At 37.4% G+C, this 15159-nt stretch overlaps 1 protein-coding gene across 1 annotated transcript in view; it reads right to left on the bottom strand.

Moving 5' to 3' along the window:
- The window catches only part of LOC122794924 (probable ATP-dependent RNA helicase DDX60), a 3096781-nt gene that overhangs the window by 2202378 nt on the left and 879244 nt on the right, over positions 1 to 15159 (bottom strand). The window contains exon 9 of the mRNA XM_044063517.1: positions 5198 to 5353. Coding sequence (XP_043919452.1) covers positions 5198 to 5353 — 156 coding nt within the window. The remainder of the gene's footprint in view (positions 1 to 5197; positions 5354 to 15159) is intronic.

Below are 15159 nucleotides of genomic sequence, written 5' to 3'. Positions count from 1 at the left end.
TCATTTTTTTTTACTATGGGTTTAATCAGGGAGATAGAACCGTAGGGAGATTTAACTGGACTGGGATGATAACACATGGATGAAGAATGGGTGCTATACTGAACTGCAGCTATCCAACAAGCCAATGCTGCTCTTCACCCAACTCAGATGCTCCAAGAGCAGCGGGGGGAACTGAGAAAGGTTGCAGAGATAGTTATTCTAATGGAAATTTTAACTTAATAGCATTTGTGTCTATACAAGGCACTGCTAACTGCCACTGCGAGGAAACCAGCCTAATACAAGCACTGGGCTTATAAAGAATCAGAAAAACAAGTTTTACAACAGCAACGCTTACAGACCAACCAGGAAAACACACAATAAGCTTTCAGCCAGCAGCCTCCAACTCAGATATGCTTGCTACAGCACACTTCTGCCACAAGAGTACAGTCAGAAAACACCCTATGTAAAAATTTTGGTTTTAGACCTCAAGTACAGAGAAACCACACAGTCTAGATATTACTGTCCTGTATACTAGCAGACACAATGTAATTAAGTATGACAATGAGGTTTTTTAGGCAAGGCTCAAAAGACAAACCCACCTCCATAGGTATCACAAGGGATAAGAAACTAAGAGTAATGCTACTCAACGCCAGAAGTCTAAACCTCAAGATGCATGCACTCGAAACTCTCCTTAGCATGGAGAACATCGATATCTATGCAGTAACAGAAACCTGGTTCAGGGCTCCCGAGAGCACCCCAGCACTACCAGGTTATACCTCATACCATGCTTTTCGGCCCCAAAACTTGGACCGAACCACAAAAGGAGGGGGAGTATCGATATTCATCAAAGATACCCACACCTCCAGGTTGGTGGCAAAGCACGAAGCATCAGAGACTATCCATGTGCAACTAACAGTGGGTAAAACTGCCTTCCAGTTTATAGCCTGCTACAGACCACCCTGCCAAACCCAGGAACCCCACTCGGCCTTCCTGAGAACACTGGAAAATATGAAGGTCTCTCCAAACACCATTATATTGGGCGACTTCAACTACCCAAACATAGACTGGGAGCATTACTCTAGCTCCAACACCCTAGCCCAAAGGTTCCTAGAATTTATAAACTCAAATGCTATGGAACAACTTGTTACCACTCCCACAAGAGGGGAAAACATACTGGACCTGATCATCACCAACATGGGGACTCTATGCTCCAGACCAGAAGTGTATCCCTCACTGGTAAGATCAGACCATAAACTAATCTCACTGGATATTCACATCCCGACCCCACCCACTGCCCAGAAAACCACAGTGAAAAACTTCTCTAAAGCAAATTTCACACTCCTCAAAACTGAGGTGGAATCCTTTAAAACCCCCGGGCCTGTGGAAAATACGGCCCAGACCGCAGAATCCTTTATAAACGCATTCTATGAACACCTTCAGGAATGCAAGGATCATGCAATCCCAAATAAAACCAAGACCCAATCCTCCAAAGGCAGACGTCCTGTCTGGTGGACCCCAGCCATAAACAAACTATACAATAGAAGGAGGAAGCTACTAAATGACAGAGCAAAATCCCAAAAAGGGAAGGCATCATTGATCAGTATTAGCAAAAAACTATGGGCACACATAAAATTGTCTAAGGCCAGCTTCGAGAGAAAAATTGCACAGGACACTAAGGATAATCACAAGGCTTTCTTTAGTTATGTTAGGAACCTGGGTGGTAATTCCCAGATATGCTCAGAATTAGTCCAAAATGACAAAAAATACACCGAACCCACAGACATTGCCAACATCCTAGCTGACAGGTTCAGCGCAAACATCTCCCCCCCCTCCCCACCAAAAGGGCAAATATCTATATCAGCAGAGTGCTGCCCCCCTGACATCTCAGATGCTCAGGTAAGAGCCGCCCTCTCCAAAGCAAAAAACACAGCATCAATGGGACCAGATGGTGTCCTGGGCTGCGTCCTACATGAACTCCAAGAAGAGCTAAACCCAAACATAAAACTACTGTTCAATCTCAGCCTTACTACAGGATATGTCCCCAAAGAGTGGCGTACAGCAACAGTGGTCCCTCTCCATAAAGGTGGTGCCTCAACGGATCCTGGAAACTATCGCCCCATAAGCCTGACTAGCTTGGTCTGCAAAGCTATGGAAAGGATCATCATGGACCTCATAAATAAAGATATTGGGGACCTACAAACACTGGATCCTACCCAGTTCAGCTTTGTTAAGGGTAGATCCTGCCTCTTAAACCTGGTTGATTTCTTTGAAACAGTCACCAAGGCCATTGACGAGGGGAAGGTGGTCCACACAGCCTACCTGGACCTCGCAAAAGCCTTCGATACAATACCCCACTCGGGCATTATAGATAAGCTCACCAGCTTAAATATAAACCCCTATGTCACTAGATGGATTGCAAACTGGCTCAAGGACAGAACCCACATGGTTAGAATTGCTGGAGCCATGTCAGACTCCAAACCAGTTACAAGTGGTGTCCCACAAGGCTCAGTCCTGGGACCGCTCTTGTTCGGTATATATTTCTCGGAGGTACAGGCCAACACGGAAGGACTGTGGCTGACCAAGTTCGCAGATGACTGCAAACTGGCCATAATCGACTCTCCAGCCGACACAAGCATCCTCCAAAAGGGCCTCATAGAAACAGACAACTGGTGCCAGAGCCAATGCCTCAAGCTAAATGCCAAAAAGTGTATAGTCATCCCCTTTGGCAAAAACAAAGTGCCCACAAATTACCACATAGGTGGTAATCCATTAAGTACAGAAGAAGTAATTAGGGACCTGGGGACCCAAGTTGATAGCAATCTCTCATTTGACAACCACGTGGCCAAAGTGGTTAGAAAACATTTTATATAGCCCACCTAATCATGAAGGATTCACATCTAGATCAGGAGGTCATCGTGCCTTTTACTCATCCCTCATCAGGCCCATAATTGAGTACAATGCCCTTTTGGGATGTACCTTACCAGACACCTGCAGCAACTGGAAAGACCCCAAAAGTACCTCACCAAGAGGATCAAAGGGCTCAAACAGATGCCATATGCTGCCCGGTTAAAGAAACTCCAGCTCTACTCAGTGGCATACCGCCTGTTCAGAGGCGATCTGTGCCTGACGATAAAGCCATGTCCAACCCGGAATTAATGGACATGCTGCACCTCAGAAAATCCAAATCCCATCGAGCTACGCCGAGAGACTTGAACCTCAGCACTGAAATAAATAGGACATGCTGGAGGGACAGATTCATAACCCAGAGGCTCCCTTCACTCTGGAATAAAATCCCAGTCCAGGTTAGGCAGAGTCCCTCATTGACTCTCTTCAAGAGGAATCTTGATGAGTGGATGGGAGATCGTAGGTTTACCCCGGGTATCACTTCTGTGTCACTGTTAGACAGAGGCACAGTACACTAACCTCGAAAAAGGGCATAGCAAAATAAATTTAAAATGGGTGGCGAAAGCCAAACACATTCTGGCTAGGCTTATAAATGCCCTAGAGCAGATAGCCTAGTATGAACCTATGAACCTATGAACAGCAGTGAAAATAGTTTAGTTTTGAAACTTTTCTAAAATGTGAAAAATAAAACAATTAATACAGGATTATTATGAAATACAGCAAAATAATCAGCAGAAGTGCAACACGACACTTATTTTCATTCTTTTAGCAGTGGATGGTTTTAGATGCAGCAGATTCAGTGTAAATCTCAGGCAAAGTAGCCAAAGCAAGTGTAGCTCTGAATAACTGAACCATACCTTTCCCGCTTATCTCAGTATGACAAACTGCAAACAAGATACCATCTGCAACCAAGTCAATGACAATGTATTGAAACATCAATAACAGGAAACCGATGATCTTCCTTCTTTGATGTTTCAATACTAAATAAGCTAAGATGTGACAAACTACAGCCTTCTCAAGTACACCGCAAAGAAAGAGTAGCCGTGCTTTGTTCAATTTGACCATTAGCACACAATTTCTATTTTCTAGCGCAAATATTCTGGAGTCTTAGCTTCCTACAAGGCATTAAAGTGCTTGAAAGCTTTTGGAACTCCACTTGTCTTTTATATAGCACACATTTTGCTCTCCGTGAAGGTGCAGCAGCAGGAAGGCACCAAAAGCTTTTGGAAGCTGACTGCTGCAGATGCATTACTCTTGCATAGTAGAGATGACAATGAATTTCTGTACTATACAAAATTCCTTAAAAAGCAGTACAGCCAGGAAGGACAAGGGAAAACTTTCTGAAGGCTACACCGAAAGACTAGTGCATTTACATTCAGACGCAAAACAGTTAATGCTTGGTAGCACAAATCTGCACTACTGAACAAGTTTCTATGAATTATACGCTCCTTATGCAAACCATCTATGAATTTCACCTAAACTCTATTCATTACAATTTCTGAACAAAAAAAGTATGTAACAATCAGCTGCCCATTCATAATCCTCTCTATGAAGCCCTACACAAGCTGTGACCCTAGAAGTGACCCGTATTTTTAATATTACAAATGCATTTATCATAATGCATGTGCCAATGTCAGTATTATGAACTCCCTCAGAATCAATGATGTTTTAAAATCATAATAAGCAACTCATTTTTAATAATGTTTGAATATATTTAGACAGAAGTTAAATATTACTGCTGTACCACTTTAACTAAGATAGGTGAAATGGCTGTGTAATTAGGTTAGCTTAACTAAGACAGCTGAAACAGTGGTGTGATCAGGTTAGCATAAGACTGTACCTAAATAACTAAGAAAAAAATCTAAAGTAGACAATTCAAAATCAGTTTCAGAAAACTTTAAGCAATGCATATAAAGTGGATGTACTGGCTGGTTCTACTAAAACAGTTTTAGCAGTGTTTTAAAACAGTGTATTTAATTGTTGATAGGACCTCAAAAATGTAACAAATGATAGGAAGACAAATATGCATTGTGAAGGAATAGAACTGGCAGAGTGCAGGCTTAAACAGCACTGTCATCAGTTTCAAGCGTGCAAAGCTGAATGAAATTTATATACTAGCCTTATAAAAAACAAGCTCTGCTAATCCAGTTATAGCATTTAAATATTATAATTTCTTCTGTTAGCTGAAATCTATTTCTTCAATTTTTGAGATAATTAGTTTGTCTAGATGTAAAACAACGCAATTCTCTACTTCAGAATAGTAAATACAAATAGATGCAATTATTTCACATTAAATCAGTTTTATTAGTATTACCATCTTTTTTGCTGCCCTCTGAGCTTATAAAAACTCTGGAAGTATTCCTCACTGGAAAAGCTTGAGAAATTTCACATTTGTCAACTAATTTTGATACTGCAGTCCATATTCTAGTATACTCTTTTTCAATTTTTTCACTCAGCTGTACATCTGTGTCTGTAAAATGAAAAATAAGAAATACATATTTAAACCTCAATTATCAGAACTTATGTGCACATTTGAAACTGCCTTTTACATTAAAAAATTTGACAAAAAAAAACAGTTTGGAATTTATTAATCCACGATGTAAGTTATATTCTTTTTTATAAGATATTGTAAAGATCAAAGTTATTATTTCTATGCAATATTATAAAATGCTTAGAAAAGTACACACACACACACACACACACACACACACATATATATATATATATATATATATATATATATATATATACATATACACACACACAAATATATACATCATTTAATCAATGTAAATTGATTGGGCCATTTGGGCTGCAGATTCATAGTATACATACCTCATCAATTTCATTAAAAGAAGATAAGTATCCTTAGTCCTGTCATGCTTATTTTATTAGTTATACTATTTTTATTACGGTCACTGGCAGCACTGATCTGTTTCTTAGTGGTACTGGCCTTATATGAGCTCAGTCTGGATCTGTATTATCTGACTGCTGAAGGTTTCTCCCTGCTGATGTGAAGCTTTGTCAGTAACTTAGTCAAACTGCAAATGGCAAATTAATGTCAGATACAATTAAAAAAATGATGTATTGTATTATGCCTTATCCTATATTCATTTACCCCTATACAACCAAGATGGAACAAAAGTTACCGCAGCTCTTTGGGGGAATCAGTCTTTGTGTAACTAATACATCACTGTGTAATGTATTTTAAGTGACAATATACCTGGCTGCTTAACTGTGTTAAACATGTCCTTCCAGACATACTCCTTAAACTGGTTAGCCTAAGTCTAGCTGCTTTGACCCTGATAAGCAGTGCACTGCAGTGGCAATGCCCCTTCATAAGGATGGTCTTATAACCCACCCATGTAATTACAAACCTATCAGCCTTACAAGTATCAACAAAGCCATAGAATATACTAAAATAAACTGCAGTTTGCCTTTTTGAAGGATAGAACCTGTCTAACCAATTTGGTGAACTTCTTCAAAAGTATTATCGATGGTGGCCATGTAGTGCATGCAGCTTACCTTGGCCTGACCAAGACCGTTGACACCATTCCCCAGATGGAATCATATAGAAACTAAATGCATTAAAAACTGACTCATATATGGTAAGGCAGACAGAAAATTGGCTGAAACATAGAACCCACACTGTGCCAGTTCCGGGGACCTCATCAGACAGTATATGGAAGTGAACACTGGGGTCCCGCAGAGTTTGGTGCTGGGATCTCTTCTTTTTGGCAATTACTTCTCAGATCTTCAAGCAGAGAGCCAAGACCACAGGCTAACAAAGTCTTCAGATGATTGCAAACTAGGGGTTGTTGTTAAGTCACTCTCTGACACCCAAACCTACTAAAATGAACTCCTCCTTGTAAATTATTGATGTCTTAAAAATGGGCTCAAATTAAGTATTAAAAAGTATAGTATCATCAATTTTGGTAGACAACCCCCATCATGCTGTACAGACAACATACCACTACAAAACAAAAATGTACTGAGGGACCTATGGACATGAGCTGATAGCTCCCTCTCTTTTGACCATCATGTGTCAATAGTTGTCAGGAAATCTTTTCATTTAGCACAGTTAATTGCCAAAGCAAAATCATCAAAGTTTAATAAAGCAATCACTCGTTTGCATTCACCATTGATCAGGCCATTTATCGAGTACAGCGTCCCCTTTGGGATGCATGTCAGTAAACATATCTAACAATTAGAAAAAACTCAAAAGTATCTAACCAGAAAGGTCAAAGGCCAAAAGTCCCTAAGCTACAATGAGAAGGTCTGGAAGCTCTATTCCTTTATACAGTGTTTTAGACTTTTGAGGAGAGATCTCTGTCTCGCTTACTATGCTACTAACCCGATTGTTCTTGATATCTTGTTTCTGCACAAGTCTGATATCTCCACCAATACTAGAACCATGGACCTAAATCTTCACCAGCAGATAAATAAAACATATTGGAGACAAGAGGTTATATCCCAGCTCCAAAGTTTTTCATGAGTTCCATTATTTTAATAGCTTTGTTTTTCCTTTTCTTTTACTGTGAACTGCAGGGAAAGAAAAAAAAAATGAGTGCACCTGTGACAGCTTGCAGTCATGTATTCTGTTAAGTTATCAGTCCCACCACTCTGGCAGCTTGGTTGGTCTTTAACGTTCAGTATGATTTGCAACAGTGTGCATGTGTGTGTGTGTGTGTGTGTGTGTGTGTGTGTGTGTGTGTGTGTGTGTGTGTGTGTGTGTGTGTGTGTTGGGTGGGATAGCATGCAAGTTTATTCCTTCCTTTTCCATGGTCATTTCTTTCCTTTATCATGTAGAGTTCATTTTTGTTTTCCACTGTCTGGGTTGTTATTAAATTAGTATATATTTTTTTAAATCAACAACAAAATATTGAACACAAACTACTCAAGCATAACTGTTGTGAAATACAACTTGTTGAAACAAACAAACAAAAAGACATTAAAATAAGTTTTTTAGGAGGGCAAGCCCCCACCCCCCCACCCCCCCGAACTCCCAAACCCTGTTAATTATATATACCACTTCTGAGATTGCACTACTGTGTGGAAAATTTTCTTTGAGGGACAAAAGTGCTAAACTCTTTATTTTATTATTTTTAATAAACTGTGTGCCAAGGTACATTGAATTTCTTGGATTGCTGTTATTATTTGGATCTACATCATATTTGCTAGTATCTTGGTCTGTTGCTGGATCAGCTGCAGGTGTTTTTTGAGGTTTTGTTTTTTTGTGAAAATGCTTGTGTTTTAGCAGCAAAAATACAAATTCCCCAATCCCTGCTATACCAGGATCTCACACAGACAAAAAAAAAATACAGTATGTGTGATCAGCTGATTTTTGATTACACATACTGGCTTTTTTTCACTTCGATGTAGTGAACTTCTGACTGATGTTATGTAAACCATACAGATACTTGTGTGTGTGTGTGTGTGTGTGTGTGTGTGTGTGTGTGTGTGTGTGTGTGTGTGTGTGTGTGTGTATATATATATATATATATATATATATATAGGTCCTCTTCCATTTTCCACGTCATTGTTAGCATTCACCTGGGCTTGCATGAGCCCATTCATTCCTTCCACTCAACAAAGAGAAGTGGTTAAATCCTGTTTTAACCCTTCAGGTAGGCTCTCCCGCTTACAGGATAGTGTAATCTATTTAGCCTACAACATTTAAGATTGTTAACTCCTGTACAGTCTGAACATGAGAAATGAGGTGCAAACAACATATATGTGGCTCAGGAGATTTTGTACAAATGTTTCCCTAATTGGGTGACTGTAGGATAACATGAGCATCACCATCCATGTGCCCCTGCTTATGCCCCTCCACACAGTCTTTTCCTGAAAGGCAGCCTGACGATCAAAAAGAAACTTTCAACTGCCACCAAAAATGTTCCTAGTTGAGTATAGGCAAAGAGAAAGAGAATCTTAAGTTAAAAACCTCAACTCATGGAGTTTTTAGTTGAATTTAGAATGGAAGCTGCTGTTAAAAAAGGGATAATTAATAGGGCATATAAAATATTGCGGAGGCTGGAAAAGATTAGGAAGAGAGACTCGAAAAGCAATTTAGAAGAGAACAATGGGAGGACATATGTATGGTTCCCAAGTATGCAACAAAGTCCAGAAGGTTTAGGATCTTTGCTTAGAAGTGTTTGCACAGGTACTTTTATACCCCAACCAGATTTCAAAGATTTTTTCCTCAAGTAGATAGAAAATGTTTACAGGTGTCATGGGGAAGACATGGGTAACTAGGAACATATGATTTGAGAGTGTAATGAGTTTGCAGATTTGAAAAACTCCCTGCAGAGTACTCTGTCAGAAATATTAGGTGAGCAAAGGGCTGTTACTAAGGAAATTATTCTTTTGAGCTGGGACACAGGATCTGAATTGCCTAGACAAAGTAAATCCTTATTAAGTTTGATTTCCATTTTCTAGTATTGTTTTTTTTGGCATCCAATAGAATGAAATACTGAATACTATAAAAGAGATAAAAGAACAGGAAGGAGCAAATTACATAGAAATAAATGGTAATTGTGGGAACAATATATGCAGAATAATGTTCATGAGGAGGATGAGTAAGGTTAAACAGGAGGCAGAATTCTGCAATTTATATAATATTGGACTGATAATAGTTAAAAAGAAAAGATATATGATGCATAATGTAAGTAAATGGAAAATGTTAATATGGTTTGCTTTCATTTCTGTTAATGTATGTTTGCTTATGTTTTAAGTGATAATTTAATGCAGTAGTTAAAAAATATTACTAGTTACAATAGGTGTTAAGAAATATTACTAGCTGCAATCAAATATACATTAACAGAAAAGAAAACAAGCCATTTAAATTTTTTTTCTGTCTTCACCACAATTACCCAAGCTAAAGTCGTACCTGGGTTGCCTGGATTGTAGTCAGCAGTTTATACCTCAGTACAATCAATATATCACGTAGCCAGTAACATGACTTTTAATGAAGCAAATCCTACTAAAGAACATTTGCAGCTGTGACAATTCCATGGATTCTCTGGCATTTTTAATGTCTTTATTAAGCATGACATTTTTCAAGAGGTAACATAACTTCACATACAGTAATAGAAAATAAAACATAATTACATTTTTTCTTACTTTTATAAAGCATACATGTTTTCTTATTATCATTCACTCCAACATTACAAAAATCGCTCACTTCCTGCCTTCCCTTAAATTTTACTCCTCCTACTCCTGAACTATTCTGTATGTATTGTTCAGATAAATTCCATTATTTTTATGTAATTTGTCCCTTCCCTTTTCTAAACAACTCACCTCCAGTTCTTTAATCTCATTTACTAGAATTGGTACTTCAAACGCATGTTAGCCTAAGCCTGCATTTCAATTTTCTAGTAATTTTTTTTTTTTTTTTTGGCAGCCAGTAGAATTAAACTTAGTAAATCCTTACTATGTTTGGGCAATTCAGATACTGTATCCCAGCTCAAAAGAATGATCTCTTTAGTTACAACCATTTCTTCCCTAACATGTTTGACTAATTACTCTGCAGTGATTCTTTTTATATCTGCCAGTTGATTACATTCCTAGAAACATTTGCTCAATTCCCCTTCTCTCTTTCCCAGCACACCTCCAACATTTGCTAGCTATCTGAAGAAAAATTATCTGAAGTCTGCACAGGGTATAAAAGTACCTATGTGTTAGATCAGGTATGTACAAAAAACAGTATTCTCTGCATAATTTTCAAAATGCAACCATATTAAAACAGGCTTCACAGTTTGCATACAGTTTCAATGAATGCACTTTCAATCAGTGAAAATAACCATCAGCCAAGAATATTGATAAGAAAAGAATGTGCTGTGCATTTGAGTACAAACACAGTTTGTTTGTATGCTACAGGGCTTGGGAACCAAGGCTATAGAGGCATGTAGAAACGTATAGGGTTTTGGTATTAGGAAGCACTTCAGACACAGTTAATTAAGTTAGTTTGTTTTAGACTGATATGCAGAAAGTTATGGCAGAGTCCTCAGAAGGCAGTACAGATACACGGGTATGAGTGCAGATGTTAGGTCAAATATTCAGCATTCCAGAATATTAATTATACTATTCAGGAGGAAAGGGATATGAAGAATATGAATGTTGAGGACTATTTCAGTTTATCACTTTAGCACTGTGACTGGAGACAGTATTCAGATATTGACATCTACCTCCACTGTACATAATAAAGCATTCTTAACCAAACTGCAGTGTTTGCAGACTTTATTCTGAAATGTTCAAGAAAACTTGGCACATAAAGGACAGACTGGCACCTGTTCAACACAATTCTGGCTAATTAGCAGATAAAAACATTCATTCCAGTCTCATTCCAGTTTATTCCAGTCATTCCAGTATCCTGCAGTTGTATTAATTCATACATTATGCAAATATTTCCAGGCAAACATCCAAAACCTTTGGGACTTTATTGCATTCTTGAGAGATATACACATGTCCTCCTATTGTTCCTTGGTATATTGCGTTTCCATTCTCACTTTCCAAGCTTTTCTAACCTCCTCTGATTGATTCGTATAAGTGTCATGAAATATTTTACACGTTCTATTAATTATCCCTTTTTTAAGGGCAACTGCTGATCTAGACTCAACTAATAAGACTCAGGTAATAACACTACCAGAGCTTTTAACAATCCCCTTTCTGTATCTCTTTGCCTATACTCTGGAATTAATCCCTGGTAGAGAAGGCAAGCTCTAACCTATAGTCTAAACTTTTGCCAGGTGTCATCTCACCTGTTAGCCTTTCCCTTTCCAATTATGTTTTCCCTTTCTAATTATTTGTTCCAGAAACCTTGGTTCCTTCTCAGATTTACTCCAGTAACTATCAGACCCCCCTTGCCCATCTTCTGTACCCCTACTTGCAGTCATCCCATTGGTAGAGTCTCCATTCCCATGCTGTCTTAGTTTTTTTATAATACTTTGTACTACTTTATGAATACAATATCCTTCCTTTTTAATTTCTACAAATCTTTAGGGTTTTTAATACCATGATGGGAACAGACCACATTCCTAAGTCAAAGTATGATTAAAGTTCATGTAATTAGTATTGTTTCAATCTTTGATGTCAACCAGAAGTGCTCTTCACAGCAACAGCAATTTGCCCAGTAATTACTCCTCCTGCAATTCGTATGGAGTTGCATGTATCGGTAACATATCTAAATACGACTGTAGATTATTTTTTATAAGACCCGTTGCTCCTACTACTATTGGAACTGTCTGGGTATCTTTCTTTCACATTGCTTTCATTTCTGCCTGCAAATCCTGATATTTTATGATTTTGTGTCTCTCTGTATGCAAGACACTGTAGTCACTGGGTGTAGTGATTTCAATGATCAATGCTACTTTTTAGTATTCTTTTCATGGACCACTATATCTGGTTTTCTCACATCTGTCTTTCAAGCTGTTGGTAATGTGTGATACCATTTGATGTAGACTTCAACATTTTCTATGATGCTTTGTGGCTCATGCTTCCAGTGTTTTTTTGCTACTTCAATATTATAATGTTTGCACAATCCCCAGTGCAACAGTCTTGCCACATTATTATGCCTTTCAGTATACAGTCCTTATACCATTAGTATGTCACAACCAGCAATGAGGTGTGCAACTGTTTACAATTCTATTTTACAAAACCTACGTTTGGCTGTTTCTTCCACATTTTCAATGGACTTTGTAAACCCGCATGTACATAGTCCACTATCGTGGGCCACCAATATTAACCTTTCATCTTTGGTTTGAATTCACCTCTCCTTAACCATTCCTGCATTCAGTCTTGATCAACATAAGATTGTTCCCTTTTCGCCCATAAGTCCCCATTGTCTGGATCAAACAGTTGATATTTTACATGTCATGTGGAACTGTACTAAGATACACAACTTATGGTGTTCCTTGAGAGTAAGATTAGAGAAGATGGGATATGAAAAATCAACCCTTACTTGGGAGACAGCTATATTGTACATTAATATCAATCAACTCTCAAAAATATTAAAACATGTTTTTATTATGATGTGTGCCCTTATTAAATTCTTTATTACAAAGAATTGGAATGTCATGTCACCAATTACATGGGAAAATTTTAGCAATCTTGCTATCAAATATATCTCATCTCACAAATTATTTTATTCAAAAACAAAAAACAAACACTATTATCAAAAATATTGGGGTTACTTGCTAGATATAATTCTTGACAAATAAAATTTGCCTACAAATTGTCATGAAAAGCTAACCTGTACATAAGAAATGAATGCCGTATAACCAGACTTTCTTGCATCTTCTCCCTTTTCTTAGTATATGTGTAACTAGATATTTTCCCTAAACATACAAATAAATGGTTAAATTTCTATTTTTACTTTATATATAGACTATCCCCATTCTAACTATCCCTTATGAGACCAAATGAACATAAGAATTCTCATACTTTACTTGACGATGTAGTGACTTCTTGTATATATATTGTGTATATATATATATATATATATATATATATATATATATATATATATATATATATATATATATATAGATATATATATGTATATATATATATATGTATATATACATATATATATATATATGTATAATTTTCTCTGAACGCGATTGTTGTCTGTTTTCTTTAGATAGGTATTTGTATTGTTTATTTGTGTTTTTGAGTTACCGTATTGTTGTTATTATTTGAAAAAAGAAAATTGAAATAAAGAGATTTTGGAAAAAAAAACATAAGATTGTTACAGGAATTTTCTATACCTGCAACTATATTTATGCATTTCCACATTTCTTGCCTTCTCATCTGATCCTTCACCTTATAGTCTTTCTTTTGTTTTTTGGCACATTCAGTTGCTGCCTGAATTTTATCTATTTCTTGTTTGACTTCTATTCCCACTTGACGCTGATATGCTTCTGCTAGACTAAGCAGGGAAATCATCTTAGATTTATTCTCCTCATGGTTCAAAATGTTCACTATGTTTGGGTCTTCTGAGGTCAGCAGATATGTATGCAGTACCACAATTGCAGCTCTATACATGCAATGAATTTCAAGGAGGCCCAGACCTCCTTTGGAACAGGGAATATATAATCTTGGTATGCACTGATTTCTATAAATCATTTGATGAGCATGCAGCATCCTTCTTGTTTTCCTTTCTAATCTATCCAATATATTTTGGGGACAGTCAATCACTCCAAAACTGTAAGTTAGGACAGGAAGAACAAATTGGTTTATAGCTTGAACTTTTTTCCTAGATGTCAACTCTGTTTTCAGGATTAATTTAAGTCTTCTAAAATATTCCTTACTGAGTTTTATTCACATTTGTTCATGATTTATTGTTGGTCCTTCATCAATTCCCAAATATTTATACACTCCCTCTTGCTCAAGTTCTTTTATATTGTATTCTTGTCCCACACCGATGTTTTCCTGATGCTGCAGTTTTCCTGCTTTAGAGGTTGCTTTTGCACATTTATCAAGACCGAATGACATTCTTATATCATCTGAAAAAGTTTTGACTACTTGCAGTTGTGCTTTCTGTATAGCTCATCTAATGAGCTATACATTTTTAAATCATTGACAAAGAGAAGATGAAAAGTCTTTACACTTTGTTTCTTTCTGGGAGCCAAATTATAGCCATAAGATAGTCTGTTAGATGGCATAACGGATTAAGGGCAAGGCAAAAGAGCAGCAGTGACACAGAGTCACCCTGGAATATCCCCCTTTGGATTTTTATCCCTGAAATAATAATTTGTCCTTCATCATGGCTTAAGTGCAAAGTGGTTTGCCACTGTTTCATGGTAGCTGTGATGCAGTTTATCAGTGGACGGCGTAGCTTATACATTTTAAGCACTTTTATCCATGAATGTGGGGTATTGTCAAATGCTTTTTTGTAGTCAGTCATGCCATACTTAGATTCTTCCTCTTTTTACAGTTCTCCAATATGACTTTATTCAACAACAAATTATCCTTTATTCCTTATGACTTTTTTTTATTACCCTTTTGTTCTATTGCCATAATAGAGTTTTCTTCTAAATGAGTATAGACTCTGTTGGCATCAATTCCAGTGTATAGTTTATATGTTGTCAGAAGGCAAGTTATTGGTCTACAGTGTTTAGGGTAGCTTGCAGGTTCACTCTTAAGTAGGAGCATTGTTTTTTCTGTTTTTAGCCAGACTGGTGTCTGTTCGGTGTGTACATCTGAATAGTTCTTACTCATGGCTAAATCTTCATGCAAAGATGTTAATACCTTTAGCCAGACGTTCGGTACTGCATC

The sequence above is a fragment of the Protopterus annectens genome, chromosome 2.part1, assembly GCF_019279795.1.
Source record: "Protopterus annectens isolate FY-2018-M chromosome 2.part1, PAN1.0, whole genome shotgun sequence".
NCBI lineage: Eukaryota > Metazoa > Chordata > Ceratodontiformes > Protopteridae > Protopterus > Protopterus annectens.
Note: the sequence above shows the minus strand (reverse complement) of the source record. Positions and strands in the feature narration are given on the sequence as shown.